At 45.7% G+C, this 24,320-nt stretch overlaps 4 protein-coding genes across 4 annotated transcripts; all 4 read left to right on the forward strand.

Annotated features, from left to right (window-relative positions):
• The first annotated feature begins 4,168 nt into the window (after nt 1-4,168).
• On the forward strand, nt 4,169-5,003 carry LOC133896456 (chaperone protein dnaJ 11, chloroplastic-like). The gene has a single exon (XM_062337065.1). The coding sequence runs from the start codon at nt 4,268-4,270 to the stop codon at nt 4,709-4,711; it is 444 nt and encodes a 147-aa protein (XP_062193049.1). The 5' UTR covers nt 4,169-4,267; the 3' UTR covers nt 4,712-5,003.
• Nucleotides 5,004-7,593: 2,590 nt separating this feature from the next.
• Nucleotides 7,594-10,137, forward strand: LOC133894796 (uncharacterized). The gene has a single exon (XM_062334966.1). The coding sequence runs from the start codon at nt 7,842-7,844 to the stop codon at nt 9,759-9,761; it is 1,920 nt and encodes a 639-aa protein (XP_062190950.1). The 5' UTR covers nt 7,594-7,841; the 3' UTR covers nt 9,762-10,137.
• Nucleotides 10,138-14,184: 4,047 nt separating this feature from the next.
• LOC133895598 (thaumatin-like protein 1) lies at nt 14,185-16,223 on the forward strand. Its single transcript, XM_062336029.1, has 3 exons — nt 14,185-14,518; nt 14,659-15,334; nt 15,824-16,223. The coding sequence occupies exons 1-3, from the start codon at nt 14,449-14,451 to the stop codon at nt 16,026-16,028; spliced, it is 951 nt and encodes a 316-aa protein (XP_062192013.1). The 5' UTR covers nt 14,185-14,448; the 3' UTR covers nt 16,029-16,223.
• A 4,465-nt stretch (nt 16,224-20,688) lies between these two features.
• On the forward strand, nt 20,689-23,638 carry LOC133895745 (proteasome subunit alpha type-7-A). The gene is made up of 3 exons (XM_062336247.1): nt 20,689-21,038; nt 21,114-21,528; nt 23,256-23,638. Exons 1-3 carry the CDS (start codon nt 20,866-20,868, stop codon nt 23,415-23,417), a joined length of 750 nt encoding a protein of 249 aa, XP_062192231.1. The 5' UTR covers nt 20,689-20,865; the 3' UTR covers nt 23,418-23,638.
• The last annotated feature ends 682 nt before the right edge of the window (nt 23,639-24,320 follow it).

Here is a 24,320-nt window from a genome sequence, read left to right on the forward strand (position 1 = left end):
ACTTTTGAAAATTGTTTGGCTATCTAGATGGCATCAGTTTTTTCAAAGAGAGGATTATGGTGCAATTGATCAATTTACGCTGGTTCTGATTTGCAGTTTTTTTTCTTTCCGTGAGCATTTTATGGTTACTTAGTAATTTTAATATGTAGAGCATGCCAATACATAATCAATATTGGTTTCATAATGTTTAGAGTTATATTATTTTTACTATATCTTTTAAAGTATTTCAATCGATTTAATGGCGTAACAAAAATCTTATTTCAGCCCGGGCGACCACTGGCAGAGAGAGAGAGGGGAGAGAATAAGGGAGAGGGGGGGGGGCTCGGGTGTGAGAGAGAGGAGGCAGAGAGAAATTAAGTAGAGAGTGGGAGGTGGTCCTGGTGGCGGAGCTCGGGAGGCGGCGACGCGGGCGGGACCGGGGGCATGTTGCGAATTGGTGGCCATTTTTCATGAGAAACGCTTCGCGGGCCATTTCTAACACAACGTTCAGAAGGGAGAAATGTTCTGGGCCGATTCACGGCTCGACGGCCCGTTTGGAACGAACTCTCCTGGATTGGGCGAGAATCGGTGGTTCCAAACGGGCACGTAATCTACACAAACTATCATGCCGTGACGTGCGACGCGAGATGGGTCCGGCTCTGTCTGCCTGTGTGTCGGTGTCGGTGTCGGTGCGGAGCCCCTTTTCACGCTGTTCCTGTGTGCGCACACGCCAGTTCTGCAGCCGCGTGCCTGGACGAAAGCCACTCTCGGCATGCGGTCCAGTGATATTCCCTCCGGTTATGTTTATTTAGCAAATTAGACCATGGCTTGGAAACCAAGGCATCCATTCAGTTCAAATGGAGTGACGAAAATGCTCTTGCTTTAAAAAAAATGCTACAAGTCCAGGATACGACCGTTATAGTTACGGCCACCGTTCACCGGAGCTTCCGTCGCCGGTTTTTTTCCATCAGTTCATCAACTTTCTTGACCTTCCGGTACTGGATAGGTGTTAGCGAAATTTGTCCTTACGCCAAAACGGAAGTCTCTGGCTCTGCTAAAATTCAAAATAGAGCGCAGGATACTTCTCGCCGCACTAAAGTGTTTTCCTATGAGCTTCTACGTGACAAATGCCAATTAGGAATACTCCTACAGTCCTACATGAAGCCAACTCCCTAGCTTAATGGTTGTCCTCAACTTGAATGTTTGTCTAGAAGGATGCTACGGTGAAGCAAGGAGTGAGCAGTGCTTACAAGTTTCTGCTCGTCCAGCTCTCTGACTTGAACCTGTATCCTGAAGAGCTTGGCGGAGAAGAAAGGAGTGAGCACTGCCTAAGTGTTTCTCCTCTGGAAGACTGTGGTCCAAGAGCTTTGCGAGAGTTCGATTTGAATGTCGTCCATCAATAAGAAATGGAGGAAGAAAATTCCATTCAAGGATCGTCGCCTTCAAGCGGTAAGCTCGCATTCCATTTTGTGCCTTCCGTAGATAGTTGAGCAGCCCATTCCGCCGGACGAGGCGCCGACTTGAGGTTGCGGTTACCAGGAAGCCAAAGGGCGGCAGAGCAGCCTGTTAGTTGCAGGATCAAAGCTAAGCCATCGCAGCAGATTTAGCACCATCTATGAGCAGATAGCTTAGTTAATTCATATTTTGTCTGATTAACGCAAGCATGCTTCTCCCAGGCTCCAAATTAAGGATAATTTTGTAGTCAATATAGTATGCCATCTCTAAATTTTCAGGCTTATAGTATATATCTCCATAGTTTTTTTTCTGTCTTAGTGGTCATTCTTGATTATAGTTGCATTGTAGAGTCGTGTAGGAGAACAATTTGTTATCAGCTTACATGCGACATATATGATCTTGTTTCAATCTGTTTTCTTCATTCTTAATTAGAGTTACATTATGTGTTTCCCTTTGTGTTTTTCATTCAGCAGATGCTACTCACTACCCTTGCAAGAAGGAACTTCCAAATGATAAGCAAATGCAAGTGTATGAAGCTATGGTTTGAAGAAATAAAAATACTAATGGAGGATTAACACGAGAGGTTGTAGAAGAGGTTGCATCATTATTCTCTGTTAGTACTCGAACAGTTCGGTGCATATGGAAATGTGCAAGGCATTGTTTTCAACAGGGTGGTGACATTGATATCTAAAAGAAGAGATCAAATTGTGGCCGCAAGAGAGTTCATGTTGATCTAAGTTTGTTGCACGATATTCCTGTGTCAAAAAGGACCACCTTGGATGATTTGTCAAGGCATTTGAAAGTTAGCAAATATATGCTCTGGAAGCTTAAAAGAGAAGGACAGATAAAACGACACTAAAATAGCATAAACCATTGTTGAAGGATCGGAGCATGAAAGAAAGAATGTGGTGGTACATTTCCATGCTTGATCTGACAAGCATTGATGTTGACTCGGTCTTTAGGGACTTCACTGACATTGTTTATATAGATGAAAAGTTGTTTTATCTCACAAGGACCATAGGGAGATTTTATCTTCTTTCAGATGAAGAGGATCCACTTCAGACTTGCAAAAGCAAAAAATTCATCCCGAAGGTAATGTTCCTTCGTGCTCTTACTCGGCCAAGGATGATTGATGAAGGAAATTGTACTTTTGATGATAAAATTGGGTGTTTCACTCTAGTTATCTATGAGCCTGCAAAAAAGATAAGTAAAAATCGGGTTGCAGGGACCTTACAGATGAAGCATATCACTTCAATTACAAAAAGATGTTATGTGTTCCTTTGTTATAGAGAAGGTAATCCCTGCAATTAAAGAAAAATGGTCAAGTGAAGATGCTGGGAAGCCAATATTAATCCAACAAGATAATGCTCACCCTCACATTGACCCTGCTGACCTTTTATTTAAGGAAGCAACACAATAGAGTGGATTCAATATTCAGTTGATTTATCAACCACCGAATTCACCAAACTTGAATATCCTTGATTTGGGTTTCTTTGTAGCTATTCAGTCCATTTAGTTTAAGAACGCTATTAAAACCATACATAAAATTGTTGTTGTCGTGCAGCAGGCCTTCTAAGGGTACTCACATATATTGTCAAACCGTATGTTCTTAACATTACAGCTTGTCATGATAGAGATAATGAAAGTAGGGGGATGCAACAACTATGAGATCCCTCATGTTAACAAAGCTGCATTAGAAAGAGAAGGCAAACTTCTAATGCAAATCAACTATGATGTCAATTTGGTGCAGTAGGTGTGTTGGCAGATTGATAAATGAGCTACTGGGGGTGGTACTCTTCATATCTGCTTGGTATTTTAGACATGATGATCAAAATGTCTTTGAAAAATGACTTTTGGATCATAAGATTACTAGAATATCTATTACTTTTACTTAAAAGTTTGTGTCATCAGGTGTACCTATTATTACTACTGCTAGAACTTTAAGAAACACGAGTTTATCAATTCATGTAAATATGCACTCATCTCTTTATATACAATTCTTTTGGTGTATGTATTAGCGCTACTTGATCAACTAAGAAGTAGTAGGTCCTTGTAAAAATTAATATTGATATATTTTTATCTGTTTTAACCCCTCTTTTTTCTGTTTCTTGATTATTTTAATAAGGATTGCTCAGATTTTTTTTACACCATACAGGCAGATGGGTACTATTATCCAAATTGAATCTGGGTCCACATCAGCGACAATATTAGAAATGATTTATTGGGAAACGTAAATTGATAAATATTTTCAAATAAAAAAGTGGTTAAAGTTGCTAAGTAAACGCAAATAGAGGGAGTACCAAATTGCGTCGGTCTAACAGGCGGGATATTGACCAGGGCGCGGGCAGCGGCAGGAGCTGTCAGTGGCTGGAGAGCGAGACGTTGCATCAGCCAAATGCGTCGCAAGACCAGTCTGAAATCGCAACCGTCCGAGGGCGCAACGGCCAACAGCCCAAGCGGCGGTCGGCAAAAACCGCTCGCGCGAATCAGCGTGCGTGCCTTGCGGCCGCGGGCGCCAGCGGCCAAACCGAGTAGAATCCTCCCATCAATCAGGGGGCCGCCCGACCGGGCAGGCAGGCAGCCTCTCACCGGCACAAGAATCCCGCGGGCGCCCGACAGCGACGCGCCAGCGGGTGCGGCCGTCCGGCGTGGAAGTCCAGCTCGAGTGGCCGACGCTGACGCGCCCCCACCTCCCCTATTCTTATCGCAAACCGCGCCATCTCACCGCCGCTATAAGAGCGCGCGAGCACGGACGCCTCACCCACCTGCCTCATTTTCTTTCCCCAATCTTCTTCTACTCTGTCCCCAGATCTGCCCCTTCTTCGTCCGTCTCATGATCTCGGCGCCTCTTCGAGTCTCGGCGCCCAAGGGTGCAATCGGGACGTTCCGGTTCCGCCGCGTGTCCTCCTCCCCCTCCGAGTCTAATAAGATCCGGTGCGCCGCGGCACCACCGGCGGCGGCGGCGGCGGCGGTGGGGAGGCGCGCCTCCACGCTGTACGAGGAGCTGGGGCTGCGCGTCGGCGCGACGGGGCGGGAGATCAAGGCCGCGTACCGGCGGCTGGCTCGGGAGCGGCACCCCGACGTGGCGGGCGAGCCCGCCGCCGCGGACTTCGTCAGGCTCCACGACGCGTACGCCACGCTCTCCGACCCCGACAGCCGCGCGAGCTACGATCGCGCCGCCGTGATGGCGATGCCAGTCGCGCGCCACTACCCGCGGTGGGGCGCCGGCGGCTCCGGCCGGCCCCGCCGCACGTGGGAGACGGACCAGTGCTGGTAGTAGGAGCCATGAGAGCCATGCGGGCCTTGCTTGCGACTGCATTTATATATCCTTCTTGCCGCCTTGCGGTCATGGCGGCTCACCTTGGATTTTTAGCATTGGTGACCATCCATGTGATGTAATTTTCGTTCTTCTTCCTGTAATTATGTGTAATCTTGAGAAGAGATTACGAAGAAACTGACCTGTGCAATGTATATAGTATGTGCTAGCATGTCGATCCGATGCGAGGTTTCAAGGAAATCGCCCTGCCTCTGCTGATCCATCTAAGCTGTTCTTCTCTTGTCCATTCCAATATGCCGTGCGATTTGACATCTCTGATGAGCCGGCGTCGTCGACGAATGCCGTCTTCTTTCTTGAAACGCAAGAAGCAGCAGGAGGACATTTGGTGGCCTAGAATGAGCGTTACTGCCTGCATTGCTTCAACCTATGCCAGCGTCAACCGACGGGAACATAGGCCACAATTTTTCCTTCCACAACAATATTCAACTTTCCTTCCACAAGAACGTTCCATTCCATGCCACGCCATGGGACTCTCAGCAGGGCCTGGCTGCCGACCTTTCCTCTTGTCCGAAAGTCAAACATGACGACAATCGGCATGCTGTGCTATGCAGCATCCGCTGATTTTTTAAACTAGAAATACTAGTACAACTGTAGACGTATTGAAGAAAAAAAAAACGTGTAGCTCCAAAATTAATGAAGTCATCACACACGTACAGATGAATTTTTTCTTCCCTCGACAAGACACGAGCAAGAAGGCATGTGACATAAGTGCCGTTCTTCTCCCATCCACGGTTAAAAAATCGATGGTAATCGCTCAAAAATTACGATAACCGATCTTTTCACGGTAACTAAATTTAAATTTAAAAATTTAAAAAAATAAAAAATTCAAAAAAATATTAAAAAAACTAGACACAATTATAAGACATTTTGTGAATTTTTTTTTTCAAAAATAATGTTATTTGTATCATATTCTATAGGGAGGAAGATTGAAAAAAATTGAAGCCTGCGGCTCAGTTATTAACTCATATTAAGGAAAAGTTTAACATGCAAACACATATTTTTTGTGTAAAAAGTATTTTAAGAGAATCTTTAAAATTGATTTCACTTTATTTAGAGTTTTATTAATTTCTCTATGATATTTACAAAATTCACAAGCATAAAGTGAATATGTTAAGAAACGACACTGTAATTAAAATTTTCATGTCTACTATTATTTTTCCTACGTAAATCATAGTATAAATAAGCTAATGAAAGTGGTTTTACTAATTTTTTAGGTGTGATGGGTTAGTTATGAATTAATCTAGTCGCACAACATTTACACAATCATGCATGTTACAATAACTAATTCATGAGTTCATGTATTTTTAAAAGATATAGGATCATGTAATAAGACTAACAAAATTAGTTTTCATGATTTTTGGATTAGCAAAGAGTAAACTATGCATTTAACTTGGTTTAACAAATACAATTTCTCACAGAAAATTTTGAACTTTTTTACGAGTATAAATACTTTTATCATGTAGATCATGTTACAAGGAAACCAACAAAATTTGTTTCACTTGATTTGAAGCTCAGATGAATTAGTTATTGATTTTATAAGGTTGAGATAATTTTTGGATTTTTTTGTTGAACTTCACTGAAAATCGAGAAAACCGCTCGATAAATCGAGAAAACCGAACGGTTACCGAGAAAATGGGCGGTTACCGACAATGCAAAAAATTCGAGAAAACCACTCGGTAACCGGTCCAAACCGGTCCAAACCGGTTACCGAACGGCTAAAATCGCCGATTTTTTTTCCAAATTTCAAATTTTGCCAAATAAATTTTGTCCGAATTTTTTAAAATTTTCGACCGGTTACCACGGTAACCGCGAATTTTCGGTTACCGCCGGAGCTCGGTAACCGAGCTTCGGTCGGGAAAGTGAACCTTGCTCCCATCGTACAAAAGGAGTAGCAGGTCGTGTGAAAAAAGAGGGTAGCGGGTCATTTGTTGGGAAACAAGTTGCAATTTTTTGGCCGCCGGAGGAGGATCATCAGCATGTGTTCGTCTTCTCTGAAAATGAACAAAAACGGCAGCCATCATTTTCAGTATTTTGTCGGATCATCCGATTTATTCGATGAATTTTTCCTGTTCTCTTGTCATTTCCACTCCACATTGGATGAGTGATTGAACTGCGGAAAGAACAAAAATGCAGCTTGAGGAGGCATGGATTGGAGGTCCGGATGCCAAAGTTTCAATGTAATGGGGAAATGATTGGATTTGTTAGGTAATGTAGCGAAGCAATTCAGGCAGTAACGCTCACTCTAGGTCACAAAATGTCTGGATGGATAGTTGGGATAAGCTGGTTGCACGTGAAGTGTGCGGAAATGTACTTCCGCGTGCCCATATATGTAGAAGGGTATGTGAAACTTTTGCGCTTCGGTGGTGTGTCGCTTGCAACAGACAACACAACCATGTCTCCATCGACTTATTTCATGGCGGATTTACTACGTTTCAATCGACTAAAATCAGAGCTTTGTTTCATTCGACGTGTTATCCATCCGATCATCTAATCGTACGTCTGTCTTTTAATCTGTACTCAAACATGTATTTTTATCTGATATGCATATAAAATTATATATATTTTTATTATAGAAAAATATTGTTCATTTGTGAATTAATATTTTTATCAGTCATTTGATCTTCATCCGACGATTGCTGTTATCAAATGAAACATACCTTTATTTTCACTCATTCAAAATTAGCAACTCCCATTTCATGGAGGAGAATGCCAATATTCCATACTCCATTTCGGAAAACCCACTCCATCTGAACCGTCGATTTTCAATCCAATGTCCTCTAATAGGACACGGGAAAGGCAAAAAAAAAAAAAAGAAGAAGAAGAGAAACCGGCGTCCCGTCCCCTTCCCGCCCTGGCGCCTCCCTCCTTCCTACCCATGATGGCAAATTGGCAATGGCATGGTCTCACCTCCACCCTTCCTTTCCACTTCCAAATTTAGCTCCACCGCCCTCACCGACTCCCCCTCCCTCCGCCGCCGGACGACGGCCGGCCGGCCGGCCTCGACGCGGAGGGTTCTTCATTCCTCGCTCGCGCCGTTGATCGATTCCGTCGACCGATCCCGGGGGTGGGGATGGACGACCTGAAGGCGAGCCTTGCGCGGCCGATCCAGCTTGCGGAGCAGGTGATCAAGTGTGCGGAGGAGGCGCAGACGTGCCGGCAGGAGTGCCAGGACCTCAAGGCCAAGGTCGAGCGCCTCGCCATCCTGCTCCGCCAGGCCGCGCGCGCCGACCTCTACGAGCGCCCCGCGCGCCGCATCTTCGAGGACACAGACAAGGCGCTCGACAAGGCCGCCGCGCTCCTCGAACGCTGCCGCGGGCACGGCCTCGTCAGCCGCGTCTTCACCATCATCCCCGCGGGCTCGTTCAAGAAAACCTCCTACCAGCTCGACAACTCCCTGGGGGACCTCACCTGGATCCTCCGCATCTCCAACTACGCCGCCGCAGAGGACGACCTCGACGACCATATCGGCCTGCCCCCCATCGCGCAGAACGAGCCCATCCTCTTCCTCATCTGGGAGCAGATTGCCGTGCTCCAGACCGGCGGCCTCGAGGCCCGCGCGGACGCCGCTGCCAGCGTCGTCTCCCTCGCGCGCGACAACGACCGATACGGCAGGCTCATCATCGAGGAGGACGGCATCCCTCCGCTGCTGCGACTCATCAAAGAGGGCCGCGCCGACGCCCAGGAGAGCGCCGCGCTGGCCATAGGACTCCTCGGCCGGGACCCGGAGTGCGTTGACCTCATGATCCTCGCCGGCGTCTGCACTTCCTTCGCCAAGATCCTCAAGGACGCGCCCATGAAGGTGCAGGGCATGGTCGCCTGGGCCGTCTCCGAGCTCGCCGCCAACCATCCCAAATGCCAGGACGCCTTCATGCAGCACAACATCATCCGCCTGCTCGTCTCCCACCTCGCCTTCGAGACGGTTCAGGAGCACTCCAAGTACGCCGTCGCCTCCAGGATGTCCATCCACTCCGTGGTTATGGACAAGAAGAACAACGACAGCTCGCAGCACACGTCGGACGCGGGGGAGACCATGGAGGCCAAGCCCACCGTAGGCGGGGGCGCCAGCAGCTCCAGCGTACTTGGAACTACGATCACCGTAGGCGGGGGCGGGAACGGCGGTGCCAGTTCGAGGGGGACAAGCGCCGGGACCACCGCGGTCAGTGTCGCCGGGACGAAGCAGCACAACGCGTCGCTGTGCGGGACGAGCACGCGGGGGAGGGAGTTGGAGGACCCGGAGATCAAAGCCTACCTGAAAGCCCACGCTGCCAGGGCGCTGTGCACGCTCGCCACGGGCAATCCCGCCATCTGCAAGAACATCACGGAGTCGAGAGCGCTGCTCTGCCTGTCCATCCTCCTCAAGAAAAGCACGGGCGATGTGCAGTACAACTCCGCAATGGCTCTCCTAGAGATCTGCCGTGTCGCCGAGCAGAACGCCGACCTGCGGCGATCAGCGTTCAAGCCGACCTCCCCCGCGGCCCGCGCCGTGGTCGACCAGCTCCTCCGCGTCGTGGAGAAGGCCGACTACGACGACCTCCTCATCCCCAGCATCACGTGCCTCGGCTGCCTGTCAAGAACCTTCCGTGCGACGGAGACCCGGATCATCGGGCCGCTCGTCAGCCTCCTCGACGAGCGGGAAGCCGACGTGAGCCAGGAGGCGGCTGTGGCGCTGACCAAGTTCGCGTGCACGGACAACTTCCTGCACGTGGACCACTCCACGGCGATCATCGACCACGGCGGCGCCAAGCACCTGGTCCAGCTCGTCTACTTCAGCGAGCAGGCGGTCCAGACCGCGGCGCTGATCCTGGTGTGCTACATCGCGCACAACGTCCCCGACAGCGAGGAGCTCGCACAGGCCGAGATCCTGACGGTGCTCGAGTGGGCGTGGAAGCAAGGGTACACGGCGCATGATCCGTTGATCGAGAGCTTGTTGCCCGAGGCCAAGATTAGGATGGAACTCTACCAGTCCAGAGGGGCAAAAGGGTACTACTGACTATTGATGCAACAGTTCTAGTTCTGTTGCAGAAAGGCAAAGGCTTGTTGAGAAGAAAACAGAGTGATGACTTCTTCATACCAGCTCAGTACTGTATATACATTCAGGTAAAAAAAATATATAGTCTGATATGATTAATCTTTTTCTAACCAAACTTAGGTAAGAAAATTCTTTTGTTATCATGTTTTGTTGCGGAAATTCAAAAGGTTTTGTAGGATTATTTTAGTCTTCATCATTCTTTAACCTGTATCTCTTTAATTTGGTGGCGAACAGTGGTATAGCCCTTTTTTGAGGATATTAGAATCTTTTACTCTCACTTGACCCTAATGATCGATGTATATTAAGTTTTAGCCATTAACTGAGAAGAACTTCTTTCACTTGAATCATGCCGTTTTCCTTTTGAGCTTGACCTAATTGTTTGTTGTCCCTGCTAGTTATATGAAATCCATATACTGTCCTGATCCGGGAATTTCTTACTTCTAGAAAATCCATATTCTGAGATTTTTTTCTTGGGACTCCAGTGAACAAAACTGAACCTTCAGAAGTTCATTTCGACAATTATTGTCATTAGGACCTTAACGTTTAATTGTACTATAAGTCTTGCATGGCTAGCATGGGTGCCGTCACTGACCGGCAGGGTTCCTGTTTATTGTCATCCACATTATCAGTTAGGAATTCAGAACAAGTCGCTTCGTCGTCTTCTAAATTCTCATGTTCTAAATGAAAACTTTGGAGAAACCGTGCTTCATAACTTTTTTTTTTTTTTTTTTTTTTTTGGTGTATGCGTGTGTGCGTGTGTGGATGATATGCCCCTTGCTACTGCTGGATGACACTGCACATTTCAGAGTCCAGAAAGGCAGAAGGTTTCAGGTTTCCTTGTTGCAATAGCAAGTCTCTTGGTGAAAGATTTAGCCTTTAGAACAAAGGACCAACTGGTTTTGTTTTTTAATGAAGGAAGCTTTATTCCAATATGTGAAAAAGGAGAAAAAAACATAAGAAGACTGAAAACTCAATATGCACATAGCAATACTGAATGTCAAACTCTGCTGGTTTTGTATGTTATCACTTCTAATCCTCCTCGATTTCTTGGATGATATCAATCCGTCACTTTCATGCTTTGACACAAAAAAAAAAATCTGCACAAGCACGTCCTATTTGGATCCGATTCAGACATGCAATGAACATCTTATCTTCGTATCCTCAACAGATTCGTCCATTCCTTGTAGTACAAAATCGGTCCGACTAATCGATGCATCTGTCATATATGTACTCATACTGAAGTACTCGGATTTACGGTTGATGAAGCCATTCTGCGAAGCTGATGATTACAAATGGTTGGTTCCGAGTAATTGTTTCAGGTCTTGCCAAGAAGAAAAAAGTTTGTGATCCTTGTTTTCAGAAGATTCACATTCACTAGCTTTCTGTAGGCGCAGCAGACGGATCTTATCCCTTGTTGCAACTTGCATCATCCAGGATCTGATCCTGGATCCGAAGGAATCTGTCTGATTGAATCTATCTCTGCAGTAGGAAATCACACAGGATACTGCTAGGGGTCCAGGAGTCATATGACACAGCCAAATGAACGCACATACTTCACTGAAGAATTTGTCAGCTAGACTGAGGGTCTGTTTTTAACTTCTGTTTCTATCAGAAGTTTAGAAGTCAGAAGCTCAAACAAATGTGTTTGCTGAAAAATGGCTTTTGTATTCTCGAGAAGGCTGTTTCTGAGAAAATAAACTAGAAGCTGAGAAACTAGTTGAGAGTAATTTTTCTAAGTAGTGTGTTGAGAAGCTAAAAAATTATTGTAAAATCTATCAGCTAAAATTCAAAAACAGTTTTAAAAAAAATCAAAAACGCAATTTTTCAAAAAATCGAGAAACATAAACCAAAACAAACATACCGGACACCCATATGATATGTATCCTCTCGACAAGAAGGTTAGGATTAGGAGCAGGATCTAGTCGATCGACAGGTTAGTTCTTGGTCTCGATTAGTAAGTAGTACGCAGGAGTAGCTTTCTATCAAGGGTCTGCATAGGCAGAGTGATGCGTAGCCACGAATGACGCGCCCTGATCGGCTTCGTTCAGCCGTCGGCACGGCAATGGTGGTGAAGGATGATGGCATAGCACGAGGTGCATTGCCTTTTCCACTCTCCCTCCTTTTTTCTTCTTTTCAGAAAGGAGCGGCAAGCAGGCCGAGCTTACTGCTCCTGCTATACAAAGATCATCGTCTTGGCTTTCCACGAAAGCCCCATAGCTAGTTGATTTTGAGGTCGTCGACGTGATAGATCGATCGGTTTGCTTACGTGCGAAGAATCAATCGTCCGTTACAACGAGGATCTGACGAGAATCGCACATGGATTTCAGCCTTTCTGCTGTCGCGTGCCTGACCCTTGGATTACTGGTCGAATACAGACGTGAGCTCTTCCTGGCACCAGGGGACACTACACTGTGGGAGCAGCGTGATCCGAAGCGAGTCGGACTGGTTTGTGCCTCGGCTCGCGGACTTTCCATTCGTGTACAAACGCAAATGCATAAGCAAAACGACAAGGCAGAGTCAATCAAACAACATTCCTATAATCTTGTTACTAATCTTGTTTAGACATGTGTTAGGACATATCACTTAAATGTATATGGATATAGGTATGATATACGTACGTGAGTGCCATTTGAATTTGTATAGATGTAAGTTTAGCCTGTAGCTATGTGAGTACGTCTGACATATCCTCTCAGCAAAAAAACAACATGAAGGGAGAAAAAAAAAGCAAACAATAATGTCATGATCAACACTAGCTACACAAGTAAAGTAATGAACCAACCACTGGTCCCGCGCCGGATTCTGTCTCGCCTCGTGCGCCATGAATGAATGAATCCATACATTTTTTGTTCCTTGTGATTTTTTATTCCTATCCTGGTCTCTGGTCTGGAGAGAACCAAAGGGAGGAGGAGCCACTCCAAAATCGTAACCCCTGCAGCCTTAGGCCCTGTTTGGCGAGCTAGAGTTTATAGATTTTTTTTTGAAAAGTTGCTTTTCTGAAAAGCTGTTTATAGCTTCTGAGATAAGCGGTTTGACTTATGGATTTAATTTTTAGTTTTTCAGCATACCAGTTTTTCAGAAAAGTCATCCTTAATCAGCTTTTCAGCTTTTATTTCATTTCAACAGAAACCAGCTTTTGCTTTTCAGAAAAGCTCCTCAGCAATCAGCCTGTTTGGGAGAGCTTATCAGCTTCTCAGCTTTTCTGAGAAGTAGAAGCTGCCAGAAGCTCCCCCAAACAGGGCCTTACCCTAGACATTAGTTGAGATATTGGTTTTGTTTGTTTGGGTTGTGGTTTTTTAAAATCTATTTTTAAAAAGCTTTTATTGAAAGTTGTTTTTGGAAAAAAGTTTTTAAGATGATTTTTTGGTGTGAATGAAATATATAATATATATAACTAGCAAATCACACCGCACTAATAGTGTAGCTAGCCTCACTACAATATTTTATCATAATAGTATTTGATTAAAAATTAGTCTTTTTAGTTTTTTATTAATGTCATTTCGTTACAAAACGTATAAAATTAGAAGAAGAGATAAAAAAAAATTTGTAAAAAAGGAAATTATTTATGCTCCAAACTTGCACTTGAATCGTATATACATACTATTTCAATTCATATATGTTTTGATCAACTATTAAAAGCGTGCATCAAGTGTAGTCGGTCCAACCAAAATCAGAATATGTTTATCTTGCCTGCATGCTATGTCTTGCCCGTTGACTACTTGATGTGACGAATTTGAGCTATACAATGCTTCTTAATCTATTATCTTAGTAAGTTTTTTTTTTAAAAATTATTATTTTTTATTATGAATTTTAGCCGTTGATTAATTGTATTTTACATGAACTTTTTATTTAGGTATTTGATTTTCTATAAAACTATATTTGATATGGATATTTTTTTCTATTCCAACCCTTAATTTTCATTATTATTAAATTTATTTTATGTGATCTTTTTATTTAGATATTTTGCTTCTCAAACTATAAAAAAATGAACTGTTATTTTTTTAATTTTTAATTCCGAGTTTAGGTATTTATTAATCGTATGTGATATTGACTCTTTGGTTTCTAAATATAGCTATTTATTAATTGTATATATGCTCATTGATTTAATCTACATCGTCGTTAGATATTTATAACAATAAGTGGTCTAGAAATTTTTTTTGATTAACGTGGTAATTTTATGGTCTTGAGAGCGAATATAAATACTTTTTTTTCTTAAATAATAATATAATAGATACCTCCTGTAATATTATTTCTCAAAAATCAAAAAACATCTCTAAACTAGCATCTAGCATTTAACAGTGAAGACAAGATTCCTTTCTGGAGAGCCATTTTCAGAAGCTGGTTTCCGGAAGCAAAAGGCAACACACGGCCGCGGTTATAAAACGGGCAACCGCGAGTGGGAAAGGTTTACACGGCCGCGCACGCACCCAACCTCCCCATTCCCGGTCCTCCAAGCGAGCGGAGGAGGGCATGGGCCGTGCCGGTCGCGCCCACTTCCCCCTCCTCCTCCACTCCCACTCCCCAACGGCCGCCGCCTTATTACCCGGCCGCCCCGCCTCCTCCCCCACCCCCCAGCTACTTAGCTAGTCCGCTGCTCTTCCGGTTAAATCGTGCTCCCCAACCACCGGCATCTCCCAAGAGCGCAGCTTCCATGGCTTCTCAGTTGCGTCTGCTCGGCACCCCGACCTCCATCGCCTTCCTCATCCTCTCCTTCTTCCAAGGTACGTGGCGACTGATTCGTTGGTAGTGCTCTCCTAATGTTCTAGGGATTAATCAATCGCCTTGGATTGCTTTGGATTTGGGGCAAAGTTGCGAGCTTTCGGTCCGTGAATCGTCTTGGATTTGGATTTGTGATGGGCAGGGTCGGTGTGCGGCATCACGTTCACGTTCACCAACCGGTGCGGGGACACGGTGTGGCCGGGGTTGCTGTCGGGCTCCGGCACGCCGCCTCTGGAGAGCACCGGCTTCGCGCTCTCGCCGGGGCAATCGCGCTCGCTGTACGCGCCCCAGGGGTGGTCGGGCCGCTTCTGGGGCCGGTCGGGCTGCGACTTCGACTCCTCCGGGAAGGGCTCCTGCTCCACGGGGGACTGCGGCTCCGGCGAGGTGGAGTGCCGCGGCGCGGGGGCGTCCCCGCCCGCCACGCTCGCTGAGTTCACCCTCGACGGCGCCGGCGGGAAGGACTTCTATGACGTCAGCCTCGTCGACGGCTACAACCTGCCCATGCTGGTCCAGGCGGCCGCGCCGGATTGCCCCGACACGGGGTGCCTCAACGACCTCAACGAGCGCTGCCCCGACGAGCTCCGCGCCGACGACGGACGCGCGTGCCGCAGCGCGTGCGAGGCGTTCGGCAGCCCCGAGTACTGCTGCAACGGCGCCTACGGCAACCCCGATACCTGCCACCCCTCCCAGTACTCGCAGCTCTTCAAGTCGGCGTGCCCCAAGTCCTACAGCTATGCCTACGACGACGCCACCTCCACCTTCACCTGCAACCACACCGACTACACCATCACCTTCTGCCCCAAATCCACTCCATTCAGGTCTGCGCCTAGCCTTACTTACCTTGCCCAGATTTTGATCTAGTTTGTTAGAATTCGAGCTGCAGGTATACATTACACTTCTTTGAGATAGATAGATTACTGGGGGGAAATGAGATTTTGATTCGTAATGTGAAAGGGGGGAAAAGAGTTAGACTTGCAGTTAAGAAAAGATTAAAAGAAGCTTTGAGATGCACTCTTCTTGTTAGAGTATATCCGAATCAATTCTAATAAAATCGTATCCTAACATAATAGTCAGATATACTCAACACTTCTCTTGCCATCTTTTCCTTTCTTCTGTCCCCATTTTGTACCTGTGTGTTGGTCTTGGCTAAGTTGCAATTGCAATTGCCTTGTTGGAACGTGGAGCTGCAAAACAGATAAAACAGACCCAACATATCACATTTCTTGCTTGAATTAACTTTAGATGTCGATAGGATTAACCTCTGGCTACATATTGCTTATGAGAGCATCTCCTTGGACATTTTGCAGCGGGAAATCCAACAAGAACTCGTCACGGAGGCCAAGCCACGAGCAGCTGGAAGACGAAGTGTGGCTTGCGTCCTTGAAGGCCAGCGACGCTGGTGCGATGAAAGCAACACCATGGTTGGCATCAGTTGCCCTCCAATTTGCCCTGACAGTTGCAGTGGTGGTCATGCTTGTTGGAGTGGATCATCCTCTCTTTAGCCTGCTATGATTTGGCAAGGTTGTGGCTCCCGATCCATAGGAGCGATTCCAAGTTGTTTTCAGACCGAAAGAGGATTAGAGCAATAGGGAGGAGAAATGGAGAGATAATATTGTGTAGGCCTTTTTGTTTGTGGATAGGGGTTAGAGATTATGAGACGTTTACATGTTGGCAATTGCAGTTCCAGGAATGCATTGCATTGGTTCATTGACTGCCTTTCAGAAACGTTGCTCTTTGAATTATATTCTTCTTTGTGCATAATTTTATTTCTTTGGGGAGTGGATCGATAACGCATGCTGATGAAGTACTGATCTGATACTCTATTGTCATCTGCTCCTTTTATCTAGTTTTGAGCTGCAGAGCTGCAGAGACCAATGTAATGCGGGTTAGAATCCTGCAGATTATGATTGAGCTGTCACTTTGCTTTCTCCTCTGATGTACCCCTCTCCCTGTGCATTTACAAGTTGGATGATGAGTGAGTAACAGATCTCATCCAGATGGAAAAGTTTGAGATTCTATTGGCAGTGTGATAGCCACATATTCTTTCTGATCAAGAGTGAACAGAAATCTGAAAAGAAAAGAAGGAAAGCTGATGAGAGTTTTTCTGAAAAGAAGGAAAAGGTAAAGATAGGGAGGCAATTGGGCAAATACTGATCGAAAGGAGAACAGTGGCTGGCTGGGATAATCTATTAAACAAGTAAGTTGATACCACACTACAAGCAAAGTACCCTGTGTTTGACATAATACTGACAAAGTAGGAGCAGTAGATTACTTCTAGCACTTTACCTTTGTAATATGAGCAGAGAAAACACAGAACACCTAGTAGCCATGGAAGCCAATTTTGAAGCCAAACAGGATTACTCTCAACAAACAAACAAATAAGGATGATGCTATATTTTAGGCGGCTGATTTTTCTTTTTTTCAGGTGATGAATCGGGTCCATCTGATCTCGATCCAACGGGTCTCGCGCTTTCTTCTTCCTCCAGCCAAGGCACACCCTCTCTCTCTTCTCAACCACGCCAGCGCACACACCCCTGCCCCGCTCGCCTCCTCCTATTTCCGGCGGTCCTCCCGCCGACGGATCCGCGCCCACCGCCCTCCGCCGTGCTAACCTGGCTCTGTCGGGACCGTCGACTTGCCTCCCCCGCCGCTGGCACCGACCAATCGGCGGCCCTCCGCCTCCCACGTTCTCCACAACTACCGGGCCGGCCTGCTGCCCTGCGACCTCACTCTAAACCCGGAGATACAAAAAATCCACCGAGAAGAACGTCGTGCGCGTTCACACATGCCACATGAGATGCTTTCGTATTTTCAGGCGTAAGCGTGAACAAATAAATAAACGGAGCTCATTCCCTTTCAACTTTCGATTGTGGTGCTTCAGATGGCCATTTGTGTATGCTATCATTCGATCTCCTTCCCTGATGGTACGCATGATCATTGGTCATATCTGGCCAAGATTACACTAACAAAACCATCTGCATTAATAGAGTGAAGACTAAGTGGCATCCTACATAACAGTGACGCAGCAATGAATTTCATGTGCTGCTAAAATCCTTAAAAAATTCTAGTTCTCAAGTTTTCTTTTTGAGCGAAATTCTAGTTCTCAAGTTGAAAAAGCACGTACCTGACATAACCCCTGGAACGTGGAAGAACAGATTCTCATGTTGCTTTGCATTTCGAACGACAACCTGCGGCCCAACCAACTTTGGCCCATAATGAGCTCCCAGCCCGGTCCACAATCTGTGGGGCCCATGACGACCGGAGCTGATCCCCGAGATCGCGAGACGCCCGACGAGCCTCAAGAGGACTTCTTCGCCCTCAGCGCCCTCCTCCTCGTCCCCCACCGAGCCACCGAATCTCATCCACCTGCCCCTCCGCCGTTTCCTCCGCTTCCGCCTCACCGTCACGCGCCTCGCCGACGACTTCCAGTCCCTCGGCTGCCGCGTCTCCATCTACGAAAGCTTGGGCCTGCCCATCGGCTGCGAGCTCATCATCGTCCACTTACTTTCGGCTGTGCTCGTTTGGTTCGGCCGGAGCCCGTTTCTCCTGAGAATCACCTGAGATACAGGCATCCAAACGGACCCTAAAATTAGAGGCGTGAAATTCTATCCACGGGTGTACCATGTTTCCCGATGGCTTTCTGGGAAGGTGAAGTGGGCGAGCATTACTAGCCTTGGTGGGTGCGCGTTGTTTCTTGCAAATTATGGTTTTGCAGGGTGCCTCGGTCCTGATCATGGGGCCATTCGAGGGGACTCCATATACATAACAGAAGATACCGCTGGGGTTTGGAATGAGTATTCTTTGGTTGATGGATCTTTCAATGAATTTGCTGTCGACTACCCAGGAGGAGCAGTACCATCGAATTTCAGGGCACCAGTTTGGGTCTTTCCGAGCATGTGTTGGTGCACTCATACGAGTTTGGTGCTGCAGATTTCCTGTCCAGAGGTACATTTTGCCCTTTAGTCACTTGTCATTACTGCTTAGTCTTGTGTTTGTATGAGCATGTTTTTTGGACTTGTATATGAATGGGCAGCCTGCCTAGTTGTTGAAGTTTTGATATCACTAATTTCTATGTTCTGGAGATTATTCTTAAGCATGTTTTGCATCTTCCTATGTGAAACTGCTTCACATGTGGTGCAGCTACTACTAGTACTCACATGCACATATAATTGTGACCTGGCTACCTGAATGGATGTTTCTTGGAGGAGAAAATGCATAAAGGAAAATATCGATATGACAGCTGCCGATTGCTAAATGTACCTCTTCTCTTCCATTCAATTGTAAAGAGGTTTTTTTTACGGTCCTTGGAAAGTTACCAAACGTTACCACTAGTTATAACTTGGGAGGTACTAAAAATTACTAGTACCCCAGTACCAAATTCTGGTACCTTTTCAAGGATGACAAAAAAGGCTCACGATAACCTATCCAGAACTTGTTCACCGAATATCATTATTGGCACTTTGGCAGTACCTTGATGTTTTGCCAATATGATCGCTTCTTCGTGTGAACCTTCATTGATATACATGGCCTTGCCCTCGAGACGATTGGTATTCGTAGCTCTAATTGAACACAACTTTTGAATAAAATACATTAGTTATGGGCCTTAACTTCATTGGGCCTGGATGCTTTCAAATTCTGACTAAAACTCTGCAGCCACCAGATTGCATTGATACGGCTCAATATGAAGAATAGTAGAATACTTGCAGTTTTCCTTGCAACAACTCGATGGTGTCAGGTAGGTCACATCTATTTGTAGCCAACTCAATGACAGATCTCACAAGAGCAGTAGCTTCAAAGTTTTCTGACACACAGTGCCACATCTTCAATTCAAAGTGCTTCTGAACCCTTCGGTCGTTGCACACCATCTTCGCTAGCGTGGTCTTCCCATTCCAATGACGAGAAACACCTGCACATTTTGCTGATCTTCCTGGTCGATCAACAGCTTCAGCACCACCTGCTTGTCGCCGTCTCTGCCAAATATCTCCATGGACTCGTCCAGTGCCAAGTGCTTCTGCCGAGGAAAAACTTGCGTCCGAGCCTCCGCGCGCACCACAAGGTCGAACGTTTTCATCTCCGTCACCAGCTCGAGAATCTTCTCGAGCAAGTTTAAAAATTACAAAAATAAGTGTTTGTCGTCACTTTTCACCCATTTAGTAGACGACTTATACTTATTTCTAATGTATTGGGCGATTTATTTAAAAATCACAAAAATCACGTTCCGATACCTCTCAAACCTTCGAAACACTATCTTCACAAATTTTTAGACAAAAACATGGCATGTAAGATGAGAAATAAAAAAGACAATTTTTTTTTATTGTATAAGTAATTGTTTGAGTTCAAATTTTGTAAGCACTATGATAGCATCATCTACGTCACAAATGTGTTTTTTAATTTTTCATCATTATTTAGACAGTATTTTGAAGGTTTGAGAGCGTTGAAACACAATATTTTAAAGATTTTTAAATAAATCATCCAGTGCACGAGTGATAATAGCAACTCTTTTATATTGTGACGCACCTTTTTATTGGCAAATAGTACTACACTTAAATTATGCTTGCACATACAGTTTTTACTGTAGACTAGTCGTGGAGCCCATGCTTTACATGTAACGTGGGAGACATGGGAGCGCTGAAACACGTGATAGCGTGCGGGAAGCGGGACACGGACCCACACGGGAGGGCACAGGAGCGCGCGAGAGTGAGGGCGCGGGGGTGTGCGAGAGGCACGGGATGCGAGCCCACAAGGAGCGGAGCTGAATGTAGGAGGTTGATGGAAAATTCTGGAAGGTAGACTATAGCAGATGTGGGAAGAAAGTACTACGTGTTTTTTAAGTACTACTTTTGTTCTTAAATATATATTATTTTAGAAATTTGATTTTATTTTTAAATAGATGTCGTTATAGGTTTTTAAGGTGTTGGTTTACGAGACTGTTTATATTAAAAGATATTGTAAAGTGGAGTTTCAATTCAATGAACATGTTAGATTGGTAGCTTATGTGCTATTGATTGAATATTGTAGAAATTAAATAGAGTAAATATATTATGTATAAAAGAATTTATTGTAATTTTATTCTGTATGCTAAAGGTTAAAATAATATTATAAGAGAACAGGGATAATAGTTGGGATAGAGATTGAAAAATAGAAGTTTCGTCCGAAAAAGATATTGGGATTTTTATTCGCTCGTTTTGCTTGCGATATAAACCGTCAACTTTTCGTTGGCTCGTTTCTTCTTCTCTCGCAAGAAAGGAGGACACTGAAACGAATTAGACTTCGCAGTTCACAAGCGCAACGAAACCCCCATCCACCGGAGAAAGCGAGCTCTCGCCGGCTGCGGCATCAGGAATTCAGGATGGCCCGCTACGACCGCGCGATCACCGTCTTCTCCCCCGACGGCCACCTCTTCCAGGTCGAGTACGCCCTCGAGGCCGTCCGCAAGGGCAACGCCGCCGTCGGCGTCCGCGGCACCGACACCGTCGTCCTCGGCGTCGAGAAGAAGTCCACCCCCAAGCTCCAGGACTCCAGGTTGGTAACCCGGCCCCCCTCCCCCCTCCAGATCTCGCCATCCCCGCCTCGAACTCAAATCCCCCATCTTGCCAGGTCCGTGCGCAAGATCGCGAGCCTGGACACCCACATCGCGCTGGCGTGCGCGGGGCTCAAGGCCGACGCGCGCGTGCTCATCAACCGGGCGCGCGTCGAGTGCCAAAGCCACCGCCTCACCGTCGAGGACCCCGTCACCGTCGAGTACATCACGCGCTACATCGCAGGGCTGCAGCAGAAGTACACGCAGAGCGGAGGGGTGCGTCCCTTCGGCCTCTCCACGCTCATCGTCGGATTCGACCCCTACACCGAGAAACCCGCGTTGTACCAGACCGACCCCTCGGGGACCTTCTCCGCCTGGAAGGCCAACGCCACCGGCCGCAACTCCAACTCCATGCGCGAGTTCCTCGAGAAGAATTACAAGGAGACGTCCGGCAAGGAGACCATCAAGCTCGCCATCCGAGCCCTCCTTGAGGTATCTACTTCGCACTCCCTAGTTAGATTCATATGCTAGAACAGTGATTATAAAGGGAAAAGTAGAGATAACTTAAGGAGTGTCAATTGTGAGAAATTAGCATAGGAGGACAAAGATCAATTACTTAACATTAGTGCTAATTTGTCAATTTACTGATATGAATGATGTAACATGCGGTGCTGGGCTTAGAACTAAGCTGCTGTTACCCAACCCAAGATGCCAATGGAATGTTCCGGTCTAAACTTTGTGCATGCTCAATCAGACAAGTGTTTCATATGAGTCATGGTTGATTGGTTCTGAACGATGTCATGATTTACTATAGGTCCCGGTATAGTCCACAGTTAGATCTAGTTTCCTTAACTCTGCTGTAACCATGTAGGTTCAAATAGCAAGGGTGAAAGTGTGAAACTAAAATAGAGTTAGATATTATTGGTTTGTTGCGTTTGCTTTCATCTTGGATTGGAGGTATTTCACTGGGAAGTTTCAGATCTTGTTCAAATTTGAACTAATTACTAAATTTCCCAATGAAACACCCCTCATCCAAACACCCCCTTAGGGATTATACTTTTTGGTCTATAGAGTACATGGTCATAGGTAGCTATGGCCTATTGGTTTTGCACCTGCTGTACAACAACAGCAGCAGCAAAACCTTTTAGTCCCAAACAAGTTGGGATATGTTAGAGATGAAGCCCAACAAGACCAAACAAAAAAGGATGATAAAAAGAAAATAAAAAGGTATCAGTAATAGTAATAAAGGTAAAAGGAGGCCGATAGCCTAAGTCGTGGTTTTGCACCTGCTGTGTGGTTGGTACATTCTGACTAATTCATCCCTTGTAATATGGTTTTTATCTGCACCTTGTCATTTATTGCTCAAGTGTAAGCATTGTTCCAAAAGTTGTTAAAGGCATTCTTATGTAAGTTCATTATTGTTTCTTGGTTTCTGTTCTCTATTTTGGGAATTGTTCGATTGACCTGAACGTTTTGCTTTTGTGCCATGAAGAAATTGCCCTACTAATGGTCTTCTTACTTCTAGTATTATGTTGCTGTAGTATTATTAAAGCTGGGCTATGCTTTGTCAACCCTACTGTTGCTGTAGTATTATTAAAGCGTGGATATGTAAATGCATGTCACTACTCATGGGGTAATGCAGATATGTCAGTCCAAATATGCATTGGAGAGTTAAGTCTCCATCCTAGGTCACATCTTAAGTGAAATTTGCATGTACCAAGGAGCATAACTAAACATGTGTCAGTATCATTTTGTGTAGCATATTGGCATGCCCCCTTTTTGAGTGCATCTTCAAGTTAGCATGTCTTCCTTAGCTAAACTCTAGTTCTTAGGTTGCATTTATATCAAGTTGTTACTTCTTTGATCGTTGGTTGTAAATGGTTGTCACATATGCATATTCACTGTGGTAGTCAATGTCTGTATGTTCTCTTTGTGCCCCTAGAACCCTCGATAAGCATTTTACATGACATTGCACATAATGTAGTTGCCATAAATGTGAATAGATGTACTGGCTTTCATGTCATAATTCTTTCGATGAAAGGAATTAGCTACTCATTATTTCTTATTGGCAGCAAGAGATGCGTATCTATCTTCAGCGCAATTGCTTTGCTTAAATCACCTTGCCCACTCATTATTTTTATCACTGATTTGTCTGATGTTCAGCAATGCTTAAACCTCCCATTGTCTTTATGGCACTGATTGACCCTCCATTTCTCTAGGTTGTTGAGAGTGGTGGCAAGAACATAGAGATCGCAGTGATGACACACAAGGATGGCCTTCACGAGCTCGAAGAGGCTGAAATCGATGAGTATGTTGCCGAGATTGAAGCAGAGAAGGCGGCCGCCGAAGCTGCAAAGAAGGGCACGCCAAAGGAAACCTGATTCAGCGTGATTATAGCTCTTGATCCCTGTTCCGCAGCATGTCTTATTTTCCTCTTGTTTTCGAGGAATGGCTGGGTTGTTTGGATGTTTATTTCTGATCGAGCTGCTTGGTTTAAACTCACGCTATGTGATGACTTTTGTGGTTGTTGTTGCGGTGGCCTAGTGGTCTGTCAGTATAGATCTGAAATCTGACAATGGTAGAGTGATTCCTGTCTTGATTCCACGCATTGTGATGATGCAGTGAGTTGCGCCGTTGCCCGCTGGGCTCGGGGGAGCCATCGAGCCCGTGCGGTGCGGGCGGTTCACCTTCTTCCTCCTCCGCGCCTTTGCCGAGGTCCGAGGCTGCTTGATTTTGGGCCTGGCCACTGGCGTTCCTCGATCAGGGCTGGATGACCTCGGCCGATATTGGAGTTCTTGGCATTTCTTTGTAGCCCAGAAGTTTGTCCTTTCTTTCCCGATTAGCCACTTGGACGCCGAGTTTTTTTTATTTTTATATTTTTTCAATTACAAATTTAAATAAATAGATTCATCGTGAAAAAAATTGTAAAACTAGTCGTCTGTAGCCCTTAAGAGGGTGGTTAGGCCTCCTTACCGCCCCCGGTAAGTAGGTCTAATCGCCCCCATCAGAGGGCGGCTAGAGCCTGTCCGTTCGCGTTGTACCCTTACCGCCCCTTGAGAGGCGGTTAGGGCTTCTTGTTGCCCTCTCAGGGGTGGTAAGGAGGCTGCTCGCCCGCCTTCCCTCATTCTCTGTAAAAGGGTAAAAATTGAGGGTAAATTCTCATTTTAATCTGAAAAAAGAGAAAGCTCCAAAGAGGGAGGAGAAGAAGAGAGTGCGGCGAAGCTCTGCTGCATTTGATCTGTGGATTTGAAGATCACTTTTCGGTAAGCTCTTGTATACTTTTA

Source organism: Phragmites australis, chromosome 16, assembly GCF_958298935.1.
Source record: "Phragmites australis chromosome 16, lpPhrAust1.1, whole genome shotgun sequence".
Taxonomy (NCBI): Eukaryota; Viridiplantae; Streptophyta; class Magnoliopsida; order Poales; family Poaceae; genus Phragmites; species Phragmites australis.